At 42.9% G+C, this 13,478-nt stretch overlaps 1 protein-coding gene across 2 annotated transcripts in view; it reads left to right on the top strand.

Annotated features, from left to right (window-relative positions):
• TRAPPC8 (trafficking protein particle complex subunit 8) overlaps positions 1 to 13,478 on the top strand; it is a 112,755-nt gene that overhangs the window by 21,990 nt on the left and 77,287 nt on the right. For both annotated transcript variants that reach the window (XM_075826308.1, XM_075826309.1), the window contains 5 exons: positions 6,136 to 6,310; positions 7,121 to 7,274; positions 10,210 to 10,300; positions 11,837 to 12,087; positions 12,409 to 12,524. In XM_075826308.1, the coding sequence (XP_075682423.1) occupies positions 6,136 to 6,310; positions 7,121 to 7,274; positions 10,210 to 10,300; positions 11,837 to 12,087; positions 12,409 to 12,524 (787 nt within the window). The remainder of the gene's footprint in view (positions 1 to 6,135; positions 6,311 to 7,120; positions 7,275 to 10,209; positions 10,301 to 11,836; positions 12,088 to 12,408; positions 12,525 to 13,478) is intronic.

The raw sequence follows: 13,478 nt of genomic DNA on the forward strand, positions 1-13,478 counted from the left end.
CCGTTAGGTAGCAAATAATTTGTCTGCTTAATTAAATTTGCATATCACTCTGCAAATTTGTCAGGAATAGACTGTTTTTAGCAGCCTATATTCCGCCTACAGACACAGGTTGTTATAAAGTCACCCTCATTTGTTGAAACTGTATCTCCCTATGATGACAGCAAGACGTCGTGGGTGATCCGTCTACTAGCACCATGGGAATGATGCTGAGGTTGGAAAACACCCTTTTACTACGGAAAAATGTTTTATGGTATCCAGAAAATGTTTATTTTCCGATTGATCTTCATGTGAAATAATATTGTTAAAAGAACTTGTGTTTTTCCTGTCATGGAATTCCATATAATTGAAAAAGTTACAATGGCGTATTGTGACCTGAGCTTTCTGAGGAAAGCTGATCAGACCTGAAGTGGCACGGCGCTCACCTGAGCTCTTCTGCTGCTGCATTTTAGCGATCGGACCTCTACCAATCCAAACTTTTGAAATTTCACTATGACTTGTTAAAAGTTTTACCCTTTAACCCTTTCACGACCAAGGACGAAAATGAACGTCCTGGTCGGCTGCTAGTTCCCGCACCAGGACGTTCATCTTCGTCAGCATTTAAAACTGTCACTCTGTGTGAACAGAGTGACAGGCGCGCGCTGACAGCTGTCCAATACAGCTGTCACATCAGTCTCGCCGGACAGCGGACCATAGCCGCTGCTTTCGGCAATTAACCCCTTAAGTGCGGCGACAGATTGCCGTCGCCACATTTAAGTGGTTTGAAGCACATCGGCAGCCCCCACTAAGTGATCGTGGGGGCTACCGATGCTTGTCGTGGCAATCGGAGGTCAGACAATGACCTCCGGGTTGCCATGTACGGAAGCCTCGGAGGAGCAGCCTCCGGCCGGTCCTCCTCGGCTTCCTGTCAGAGTGAAAGTTACGTCACAATGAAAGTTGGAGTACATTACACTACATGTGTAGTGTAATGTACTCTAGCAGCGATCAAATCTGCAAGACTAAGTGTCCCCTAGTGAAAAAAGTAAAAAAAAGTAATAAAAATGTTTTTAAAAAAGTGTAAAAATAAAAGTTAGAAGTGATATAAACATGAACTGCTTTTTTTTCCTATAATAAGACTTTTATTATAGAAAAAAAATGAACACGTTAAAGTACACATATTTGGTGTCACCGCGTTCGTAACGAACCCAACTATAAAACTATAATGTTGTTTTTCCCGCACGATGAACACCCCAAAAAAATCAATAAAAAACTACGACAGAATCACAATTTTTTTGGTCACCACCGCTCCCTAAATAAAGAATAAAAAATGATCAAAAAGTCGCATGTACCCGAAAATAGTACCAATAAAAACTTCTATCCGTCCCGCAAAAAACAAGCCCTTACACAGCTTTTTTGACTAAACAATAAATAAATTGTCTCAGAATATTTTTTTTATTTTATAAATAAGTCATTTTATTGTGCAAACGCTAAAAAAAAGGACCAAACCTATATACATATGGTATCGCCGTAATCGTACAAACATGCAGAATAAAGTGAAAATGTCATTTATAGCATACGGTGAGCGCCGCAAAAAGAAAACCTAAAAAACGGTGTCAGAATTCCTGTTTTTGCTCAGGATTGCAAAAAAATGGAATAAAAAGTAATCAAAAAAAATCGCACGTACCCCAAACTGGTACCAATGAAAACTACAGATTGTCCCGCAACAAATAAGCCCTCGCAGGGCTCCGGTGGTGAAAAAATAAAGTTCTGGCTTTCAGAATATGGCGATGCAAAATGTGCAGAGTGTCCAAAAGTGGATAAGATCGGGCGCCATTTATCAGTGCGACACCGGGCACATATCTATGAAATATTATTTATTTACCCCATTATTATACCCTCTTATTATGCCCTGATGTACTCCGCACAGATTACACATACCCCCAAATTATAAACTGAAATACCAGCAAAACCCCAAACAAAACTACTACCAAGCAAAATCTGCGCCCCAAAAGCAAAATGGCGCTCCCTCCCTTCTGAGCCCTGCAGCGTGCCCAAGCAGCAGTTTGCGCCCACACATATATGGCGTCGCCATACCCGAGAGATCCGCTTAACATTTTATGAGGTATTTGTCTTCTGTGGCACAAACTGGGCACAACATATTATGCACTAAAATGGCATATCCGTGGAAAATTGCAATTTTCACTTTGAACCATCCGCTGTGCATTAACCCCTTTGCGCACTATGACTTAATTGCCCGTCATGGTGCGGCGGTTGATGTATGGAGCCGGCTCACGTGCGGAGCCCGCTCCATACGCTGCGGGTGTCGGCTCTGTATTACAGCAGGCCCCCTCGGTACTAACGGATAAGTACAGCGATCGCTCTGTTATAGAACCTGTAAGAATAACAATACACTGCAATACATTAGTATTGCAGTGTATTGTACCAGTGATCCAATGATCGCTGGATCAAGTCCCCTAAGGGGATTGATTAATAAAATGTGTAGAAGAATTATAGTTATTAGTAGTGAGAATTTTTATTTTTTTTAAAGTAAAAAAAACAAAACACCTTTTCGCATTTTTCTTCTAAAGTAATGTAAAAAAATTGCTATCGCTATATCCGTAAAAGTCCGAACTATTACAATATACCATTATTTAATTTGCACAGTGCACACCTTAAAAAAATGTAATTGAAACCGCCAAAATCGCTGTTTGTTTTTTTGTCACCTTCGTTCTAAAAAAAAAAATGTAATACAACTTTTGAATCCCTTTTTATGTACCAAAAAATGGTACCAATAAAAGCTGCAGCTCCTCCCGCAAGAAATAAGCCCTCACACCACTCTATTGATGGAAAAATAAAAAAGTTATGGCTCTTGGAAAGCGGGGAGGGAAAATCTAAAATATGAAAGCAAAAATGGATCAGTCTTGAAAGGGTTAATTCATTTCTAATGAAAAAACGTATGACCACATGTGGGGTATTTCCGTACTCGGGAGAAATTGCTTTATAAAAAATGGTTGTTTTTTTCCTCCTTTATCCCTTGTGAAAATGAGAAAATGCAACATTTTAGTGGAAAAAATTTTGATATTAATTTTCGCGCCCTAATTCTAATAAACTCTGCAAAAGACCCGTGGGGTGTAAATGCTCCCTATACCCCTAGAAAAATTCCTTGAAGGTTTTTCCAAAATGGGGTCACTTTTGGTGGGTTTCCACTGTTTTGGTCCCTCCAGTGCATTGCAAATGTGACATGGCACTGAAAACCATTCCAGCAAAATCATAAATCCAAATGGCGCTCCTTCCCTTCTGAGCCCTGCTGTGGGTCCAAACAGCAGTTTATTACCACATATGGGGTATTGTCGTAATTGGGAGACATTTCTTTACAAATGTTGGGGTACATTTTCTTCGTTATTCCTTGTAAATAATAAAAATTTCTGTTTCAGAAAAAAAGTACATTTTAATTTTTACAGACTAATTCCAATATATTTAGCGAAAAACCTGTGTGGTCAAAATGCTAACTATACCCCTAGATAAATACCTTAAAGGGTCTAGTTTCCAAAATGGGGTCGTTAATGGGGACTTTATATCGTTCTGGCAGCTCAAAGCTTCTCCAAATATACAGTGGGGCCTAAAACATTTTCAAGCAAAATATGAGTACTGAAAGCCTCCGGGTGCTCCCTTCCTTTGGGGCCCTGCCGTGTGTCCAGGCAGCGCATTAGGGCCACAATGTGGGTATTTTTGAAGACAGGAGAAACAGGGTGATAGATTTTGGGGTGTGTTTCTTCATTCTCATGTTCGCTTTACAAAGAAATCGGTCTTCAAACTGATACTTTTATTTTTTTTTTCACCTGCTAGTATTCAATTTAACAAAAAACTGTGGGGTCAAAATACTTACTATACCCCTAAGTAAATACCTTAAGGGGTCTAGTTTTCTAAATGGGGTCATTTGTGGGGGTTTCCATCACTCTGAGACCTATGAGCCTCTGAAAACCTGGCTTGGTGCAGGAAAACAAAATGTACTTCAAAATGTATAAAATTATTATTCAATTTGTAAGTCCTCTAAATTGCTGAAAATTTATTTTATTTTTTCAAAAGTGCTGCCAAAATAGAGTAAAGAGATGGAAATATATATTTAATTAAAAAAATTGTACAGTATGTATGTACATATGTGACATATTGCAGTTAAAAATAGGGAAAAATTTCTTACATTTTTCTATTTTTTTTATTTAATTTCCGCAAATTGTATCAGTCTACTTTTACCACTAAAATAAAGTACAACATGTGACGAAAAAACAATGTCAGAATTACTTGGATATTCAAAACTTTCACAGAGTTATGCCTCATGCACACGACAGTAAAAACACCCGTTATTGCGGGTCGTAATTACGACCCGCAATAACGGGCTCATAGACTTTTGTTAGCCACGGGTACCTTCCCGTTTTCTCACGAGAAGGTGCCCGTGCCGTTAAAAAAATAGAACATGTTCTATTTTTCTATTTTACGGGCCGTGCTGCTATACTTTATAATGACAGCACGGCTCGCAAAAGCGGCCGGCCGTGCTCGTAATTACGAGTCGTAATTACGAGCACGGTCGTGTGCATGAAACAGGCCTCATGCACACGACCGTATTTTTTTCCACCCGTAAATACTGGCGTAAATACGGGTCCGGTGTCACACGTATTCGACCCGTTTTGCACCAGTATTTACGGACTCGTGCCCGTAAATATGGGTCCAGTGTCACCCGTATTTACGGGCACGTTTTTGGCGGCAAAATAGCACTGCACTAATCGGCAGCCCCTTCTCTCTATCAGTGCAGGATAGAGAGAAGGGACAGCCCTTTCTGTAATAAAAGTTAAAGAAATTCATACTTACCCGGCCGTTGTCTTGGTGACGCGTCCCTCTCTTCACATGCAGCCCGACATCCCTGGATGACGCGGCAGTCCATGTGACCGCTGCAGCCTGTGATTGACCTGTGATTGGCTGCAGCGGTCACATTGGCTGAAACGTCATCCAGGGACGGCCAGGACGTCGGGCCAAGGTAACGGCCGGGAGACCGGACTGGAGGAAGCAGGAAGTTCTCGGTAAGTATGAACGTCTTTTATTTTTATTTTTTACAGGTTGCTCTTTATTCTGATCGGTAGTCACTGTCCAGGGTGCTGAAAGAGTTACTGCCGATCAGTTAACTCTTTCAGCTCCCTGGACAGTGACTATTTACTGACGTCGCTTAGCAACGCTGCCGTAATGACGGGTGCACACATGTAGCCACCCGTCATTACGAGAGCTCCATAGACTTCTATGGACTGTCCGTGCCGTTATTACGGCCTGAAATAGGACATGTTCTATCTTTTTTTAAAGGCATTTTTAAGAAAACGGGAAGGTACCCGTGGCCAATAGAAGTCTATGAGCCCGTTATTACGGGTCGTAATTACGACCCGTAATAACGGGAGTTTTTACGGTCGTGTGCATGAGGCCTTATTCTCTGATAAAGTCAGACATACCAGATTTGACAAATCTGGCTTGGTCATTAAGGTACAAACATGCCCGGTCATTAAGGGGTTAAGTGGAATTTACTAACAGACGGAACCAGGATTTTTTAATGGTTAACACTGTATTTAAAATGCATGATATCAATTACAAAATAAATGTTTGTTTTTTTTCCTACTGTATAGTGTCCAGAATTTGAGTATAGGTGTTAGGCTATGTTCACACGGGGTCTTTTGCCGAGTTTTTTGACGCGGAAACCGCGTCGCAAAACTCGGCAGAAACGGCCCGAGAACGCCTCCCATTGATTTCAATGGGAGGCGTCGGCGTCTTTTTCCCGCGAGCAGTAAAACTGCCTCGCGGGAAAAAGAAGCGACATGCCCTATCTTCGGGCGCTTCCGCGTCCGACCTCCCATTGACTTCAATGGGAGGCAGGAGAAAGCGTGTTTTATGGCCGCGGCGCTCAATGGCCGCGGGCGAAAAACGGCGCGATAATTGCTATTCACACGGAGTATTTTGGGGGAGGAATATCTGCCTCAAAATTCCGTTTGGAGCTTTGAGGCAGATATTCCTCCCCCAAAATACTCCGTGTGAACATAGCCTTGGGATTTTGCTTACCACCTCTCCTAATGACATGCTCTAGAACTCCACCGTGCATTTCAGTCATTGACTTAACAAGCTTTTTAGGCATGCTGGTTGTTTCTTCACATGAACCCGAACCTGTGGAACAGTTTTTAAAGTTATCTCAAGAGCAACATCGAATTCAACACAGTAATGACTATTCCTATCCCAAATGGTTTACACCAAACACCTTAAAGTACTATGTGCTGCTGCATGATGTCAGCGGTGGGGACGAGAAAAGGTGAGATGAGAATCTAGATTTATAACCGCTTTGTTGTGAAATGCATGCAAAATAATCAGTGCAATATATACAGTCCATGCAATATGTCCCCATAATACAGTGCTGTTTATCTACCGCAGTATGCACAGTACTGGCAGATTAAAAATAAATCTTATGTGCCACGTGATTTTATTCGTTTTAATTTCAACATATTGAGCATTTAAAGGGCTGCGCTGCAAAACCGCACGTGTTATACAGCGACTTTCCGTGGTTTGGCAATGCAGCTTTTGGCTGCACGGTATTAACAGATGAAACACCTGTAGAAACTGCACTGTAACACGTGTACGATTTACATGCACTTTTTTAACGCGCGGCGCGCTATCGGCCTGCGGGAAGTCCACTTTCACGCTTGCATATTATGGTCCGTATTTTGCATCCGTATTTGTAAGCTAGAACCAGGAGTGAGTCCAAAATGCGGAAGGGATACAAATCTTTCCATTCTACTTTCTCGGTGTAGGTTTTGGCTTGCAAACACTGATGCAAAACACTGATCAAAATACTCAAATGTGAATGAAGCCTAATGGTTTTTTTTGTTTTTTTAATAAGTCACTTTTCCAAGTGTTGGTTTTACACTTGGCACCTGGCATATTTACTACACCAAGAATTCCTGCTGATCCTTACTTTAGGAAGTAATTTTCACTTGAGTCAATTGATGTATATTTCTCATGGCGCCTTAGACCACCACCTTTTGTTTCTACGATTGTTTTGCTGGCTTCTTATTGTTTCAACTATTACTCATTATTTTTGGTTATGGCGTCTGTTTTTGTCAAGGGCTGATTCAATTTATGAAGAAATGATACAGCGCTATGGGACTCAGGGATGCTACTTACTCAAAATAAATTCTAGAACATCCAGTAAAGAAGCAGATGAACAGATCCCTGATCCCTGGAGTCAGTACATCCAGAAGAACAGCATTCATAGTCAGGTATGTAATAAAAGGAAATACCTTACCAGTCCAGTTGTAAAAGCATTGTTCAGTCATTGGATGAATTGTGCCCTCTATGTGGGTACCTGCATTATTATGGAGCTAGTAGTTTGAATTTCCCGTTCTGCATTCATCACTATATAATTTTTAGGCCTTATTCATACGAACGTAGAATACGTCTGTGTGACGGCCGGTCACACCGACACATGTATTTCAATGGGGCTGTTCACGACCGTGTGAAAGGTCCGTTGAAAAATAGAACATGTCCTATTTTCCATTTTCACGGATCCCTCCATAGACTCAAGTCAATGGGGATTCGTGAAAACGGGACTCGCACGGGGGCAACACGGATGTGAAAAACGGCCGTTTTTCATGTCAGAGTTTTCCCACGTTCGTCTGAATAAAGCCTTAGGCCCCATGCACACGACCGTAAAATCGGCAGTAATTACGGGCCTGTTCATTTCTATGGCAGACGGACATCTACCCGTATGTCTACGGTAGGGTGTCCTTTGCGTAGAAACCTGCCGAAAAAATAGGACATGTCCTATTTTTTCATTTTACGAACCGTGCTCCTATACTTTATAATGGGAGCACGGCTCATAAAAACGGCCAGCTGCCCGCGGCCGGCCGTGCCCGTAATTGCGGGTCGTAGTTACGGCCACAGTCGTGTGCATGAGGCCTTGCACTTTTATGGTATATTTATTTCCCTAGAATTCTGTCCACTTTCCTGCAGTGTGGGGCAAAGCAGTGGACAATACTGAGCATGTTTTTTGCGAGGAGCATTATTTGTACCGTAATTTTTTTTTTGGGCTTTCTTTCATACTGTAATGTGTCAACCTGCTCATGCTTGAGATCCTATACTATGGATTTAAAATAAACTAACATAAGTGACCATAAAAATCTATAGCCTTTTATAAAGATAATGTTCAGCGGATCGAACTTTTAGCTCTATAATGACTGACTTTTTTGGCGTTCTAAACCAGAAGCCTTTTAGAGATTTTTAGTATGTTTGTACTCTGTTCACAACGACATACACAACGAACATCGACATAAGCATAATTTGCCCATAGGTCACCATTGTAGAAAACAAACCAAGACCAAATGTATACAACATGGGTTTTGCTGTGTTTGACTGTGTAGTATAGAAGGTTGCCCTCTTATACACCAATGTACACTGTAAACACTGCCTTACATAACTGCTTTATAGCAAAAGAATGTGTTTTTATGTACTTTTTTTTTTTTGTGTGGCAGATTTTAGCTTTATTATGGTTTTAAATTGCTAGAAGGGGCTAGGTCCCTGTGACTTCAATATTGCATTTCTATGCAATATATTTTACCTAAATGTCCCGGGGGAGGCAGGCGACATAAGCAGCCAAGCTGCACCAGAATTACAGGCTCTGCAAAGTACCCACTGAAAAGCATGTTGGGCAGCCGCAGTACAGTGTTCGACTCCGGTGGGCACTGCTTTTCCTTTTTAGAGGCAGGTTTAGAAAATCTATTTTCAAATCACATTTTAGGCATTTCTCTGTATATAGAGGGGGTGCCCAGTTCACAACCTTCATCGCTTAGCCAGAGAAGAGCATAGGACCTTCCCTGCAGGGCACAATTTGAGTAGTTTAGGCAAATGGTGTCCTTTTATGTCAGATACACCGATAAATAAAAACATACTCTAGTTTTTGTTTTTTTTATCCTCAACTGACGCTGTTCAGTGGCTTTCCATAGAGTGTTTTTTTTCTCTTGCCTCTTCACTCCCAGTAACTTCTCTTAGGCCCTCTTTTTATACTTGGCGGATTTGTGACAGGTTTACACCAAATGACTATTAGAGGACCTGTTAGCTCTCCAGTCATGCTTGTTTTAGTAATTTAACGTATGAATAGAATGACGAGTGGCTTTACCAATCCACTTGTCAATAGCGTGTGTGTCACTCCCTGTCGCTCCAGGCTAAGCGGCCACAATATGGTACATACCATAGCTTTCCTTACTGAATTACAGGCCAAAATGCACAGGCTCGTGCGCATGAGGCCTAATGCCTTATTCACACGACAGGGTCGTACACTGACATCAGGGGCAACTCCTGAAGGGGAATCCCCATGTGTTCGGGGATTCCGTTTCAGGAGTTTCCCCTGATGTCACTGCCCAGATATGGACAGAGACATCAAGCGCTCTCTCCAGGAGCGGAATCCCCGAACACACGGAAATTCCGCTCCTCCAGGGAGCTAAAGTGGGGCTAGCACATAGAGCAGGGACGAAGCTACAGCAGTAGCTGCAGCTGATAGCGGCGCCATCGCCCATGGTAGGTGTCGCCGCTAGCAGCCGCTATGGCTGTTGTAGCCATGCCTGAAGAAGTGCCAGGGCGGAAAGGAGGCTGATTCGCCAGGCCAGGGCGATTTGGGAAGGGAGCCAGCGCTGTACACCCCAGCCCTGCCACACAGTACCCCTGCACATAGCAGAGCAGGGACGTCGCTACAGCAGTACCCCCACAGTGTTACCTCCAGCATACAGCGCTTCTTATGAATGGGATACACTCCTCCTCCTCACATGCACTCTGCGCTGTGAGGAGGTGAGAGCGAGCGACGGTAGACACGGCCATCACTCGGGACACATTCCGGTGGCGGCCGGGTAAACGGCCGAAAATAGGGCATGTCCCATTTTTTGACGGCCGGTTTTCCCGGCCCGTCAAAAAATCGGTCGTGTGAATAGCCCCATTAGGGGTCTATTGTTCCTAATGCAGCCGGGTGACGGCCGATTTATGAACGGCCGTCACCCGGCCGGGAAACCCTGTCGTGTGAATAAGGGCTAAGACTCTGCACTTTTTTTTTTTTTTTTCAAGTAGCTACTGCCTGCCACATTGCTAAACCATACTAGCATTACTGGAGTAGTGTAGATGATGCCAGCCACCATGTATCTGAAATTTTCTTTGGTTTAATTTTCCCAGGATTCTGATGAAGATGGTTCTAATGCTGCTTTACTAAATAGAAATTTAGACCATGATGTACCTGTTGATGGGCTGGAAAGCCATGAAGAAGGTTAGAAAATGACTAACGTATATTTTTGTTATGTGATCTGCATTCTTTAGTTTTTCATTGCTACCTCTTGGTGCTATGGAATGTGGTTCAAACTTTCCAATGTATATAATACTCTGTGTGCTTGGCAGTTCTGCATAGTCATGGCCTTTGATCACAAAAAATATTAGACGTTATTTAACTTTTACCCCTTAATGATGCCGCCTAGTTTGGGGCTTAAAGAGGCTCTGTCACCAGATTTTGCAACCCCTATCTGCTATTGCAGCAGATCGGCGCTGCAATGTAGATTACAGTAACGTTTTTATTTTTAAAAAATGAGCATTTTTGGCCAAGTTATGCCCTTTTTTGTAGTTATGCAAATGAGGCTTGCAAAAGTTTAAGTGGGTGTGTTTAAAAGTAAAAGTCCAACTGGGCGTGTATTATGTGCGTACATCGGGGCGTTTTTACTACTTTTACTAGCTGGGCGTGCTGACGAGAAGTATCATCCACTTCTCTTCAGAACACCCAGCTTCTGGCAGTGCAGATACAGCCGTGTTCTCGAGAGATCACGCTGTGACGTCACTCACAGGTCCTGCATCGTGTCAGACGAGCGAGGACACATCGGCACCAGAGGCTACATTTGATTCTGCAGCAGCATCGGCTGCACTGAGACCCCCACCAATCGCTAGAACGAAGCAGCTGACGCGTTCGTGTGAGCGCTCAGCTGCTTCGATTCTGTTCTGCTTTTTCTGGAAAGCCGATGTATCGGAGTACGGGTTCATGGATTTTGTATTGAGTCCGTACACCAATACATTTATTTCTGGAAAAAGCCGAACAGACACGAAGCAGCTGAGCGCTCACACGAGACCTTCAGCTGCTACGTTCTAGCGATTGGTGAGGTTCTATTTTTACACAACTTTTTTTTTAAACTTTTTTTTTTATTTTTTTTGTCCCACTAGGGGACTTGAAGGCAGGAGGCCCTGATCGCAATTCTAATATAATGCACTACATGCGTAGTGCAGTGTATTAGAGCTGTCAGCTACTCACTGACACCGCAAACATAGTGGGTCCTGACTGTCAGGACCCACTAGGCTTCCGTAGATGGCATAGCCGGAGGACATTGTTAGGCCTCCGGTTGCCATAGCAACCATCGGAGCCCGCGATCGTGTTGCGGGACGTCGATGGTGTTTTAACCCCTAAGAAGCCGCTATCGCTATTAAACGCAGGGGTTAATCAGCGGGGACCACCGCTAACGGGCCCTGCTTAAGGAGCTGCGGAAACTGCTGTACAAGACAGCAGTTGTCACAGCTCCTGTATTTGCCGGGAGGGGGGGGGCGGAGTGGCTGGTCCTCCCCGCGACGTACCCTTTCGTCACTGAACGCGAACAATGCGCTCCTCATGAGGTGCGAAGCGGACCATCTCTCTACCAGGCACTGCAGCCCTTGTTTCATGCCAGGATAGTGGTGGCTGTTGACATGTCAGGAGCTTGTTTAGAGATGAATTCCACTTCCCCTGAAATGTAATGTTGGGCTTTTTGCATTGTTTTTGCTTTCTTCTTAGATAATTTGTCAAACAGTTTAAAGACACACCCGCTTGACCAGTTTAGTGATGTTGGTGGTAGTTTTGATGGTCTCGATAATGGAAGGCCACCAGGTGCTATGACTGAGACAAAGAAGACAATGACTGGAACTCCCCATGGCAGTTGTTTGACGCTAACTGACCATGATCGCATTAGACAGTTCATACAGGAATTCACCTTCCGAGGGCTCATACCACACGTAGAAAAGACCATTCGACAGCTGAATGATCAGGTAAGAATGCTTTCGTGTGATTTTTACCTCATGTTTAGGTGTCTGCAGTTTGTTTTACTTCATATGCGCAATTAAAGAATTCTCTATGGCTGGGCTTCTAAATCTTTCTGCTTGGCTTCACCAGATGGGGAAATAAGTTGTAAAAGGTGGTTCCTGCACACTTTTGGCAGTGCAGTGTGCCCTTTGATCCTGTGCAAATAACCGTAAATGACAAAACTATGTAGCCATTGCCACGCGTCAATATCTGCATATGTCTTTTTTTTTTTTTTTTAAATCGCAAAACACTATAAAGGTCAATAATGTCAGTTGTTTCTATTTCAGTTGATATCTAGAAAAGGCCTGAGTCGTTCATTGCTTTCTGCCACAAAGAAGTGGTTTACTGGTGGTAAAGTACCTGAGAAGAGCGTTAATGAGCTGAAGAATACCTCAGGATTGTTGTAAGTCCTCACTGTAATACTTTTTAAAATAATTAACGGCGCAATCTGCCATTAAATAGGCTCTATCACCACATTATAAGTGGCCTATCTTCTACATAATATGATCGGCACTGTAATGTAGATTACAGCAGTGTTTTTTTATTTAGAAAAACTTTCATTTTTGATGGAGTTATGACCTATTTTAGCTTTATGCTAATGAGTTTCTCAATGGACAAGTGGGCGTATTTTACTATATGGCCAAGTGGGCGTTGTGGAGAGAAGTGTATGATGCTGACCAATCAGTGACCAATCAGCGTCATACATTTCTCTCCATTCATTTACACAGCACATAGCGATATAGCTATATCGCTATGATCAGCCACATAACCACACTATAACATTACTGCAGTGTCATGACAATGAATATACATTACCTCCAGCCAGGACGAGAGGTCTATTCAGAATCCTGTCACTTCTGTAGCGTCTCTGTGAGATTTACAGCAAGGCAAGTGTAATCTCGCGAGATTACGATGTAACCTGTCATTTCAAACGAGATTACGCTTGCCTTGCTGCAAATCTCACAGAGACGGTACAGAAGTGACAGAATTCTGAATATACATTACCTCCAGCCAGGACGGGATGTGTATTCAGAATTCTGTAGCATCTGTGTGAGACTACAGCACAGCGAGATCTCGCTGTAAATGACAGTTTACAGCGTAATCTCACGAGACTACGCCTGCTATGCTGTAAATCACAGAGAAGTGTAGAGAAGTGTCAGGATTCTGAATACACCTCCCGTCCCGGCTGGAGGTAATGTATGTTCATAGTCAGGACACTGCAGTAACGTTATAGTGTGTTTATGTGGCTGCACATAGCGATATAGCTATATCGCCAGTGCTGTGTAAATGAATGGAGAGAAGTGTATGACGCTGATTGTTCACTGATTGGTCAGCGTCATACACTTCTCTCCACAAC

This window comes from Rhinoderma darwinii, chromosome 5 (genome assembly GCF_050947455.1).
Source record: "Rhinoderma darwinii isolate aRhiDar2 chromosome 5, aRhiDar2.hap1, whole genome shotgun sequence".
In the NCBI taxonomy this organism is placed as follows: domain Eukaryota; kingdom Metazoa; phylum Chordata; class Amphibia; order Anura; family Rhinodermatidae; genus Rhinoderma; species Rhinoderma darwinii.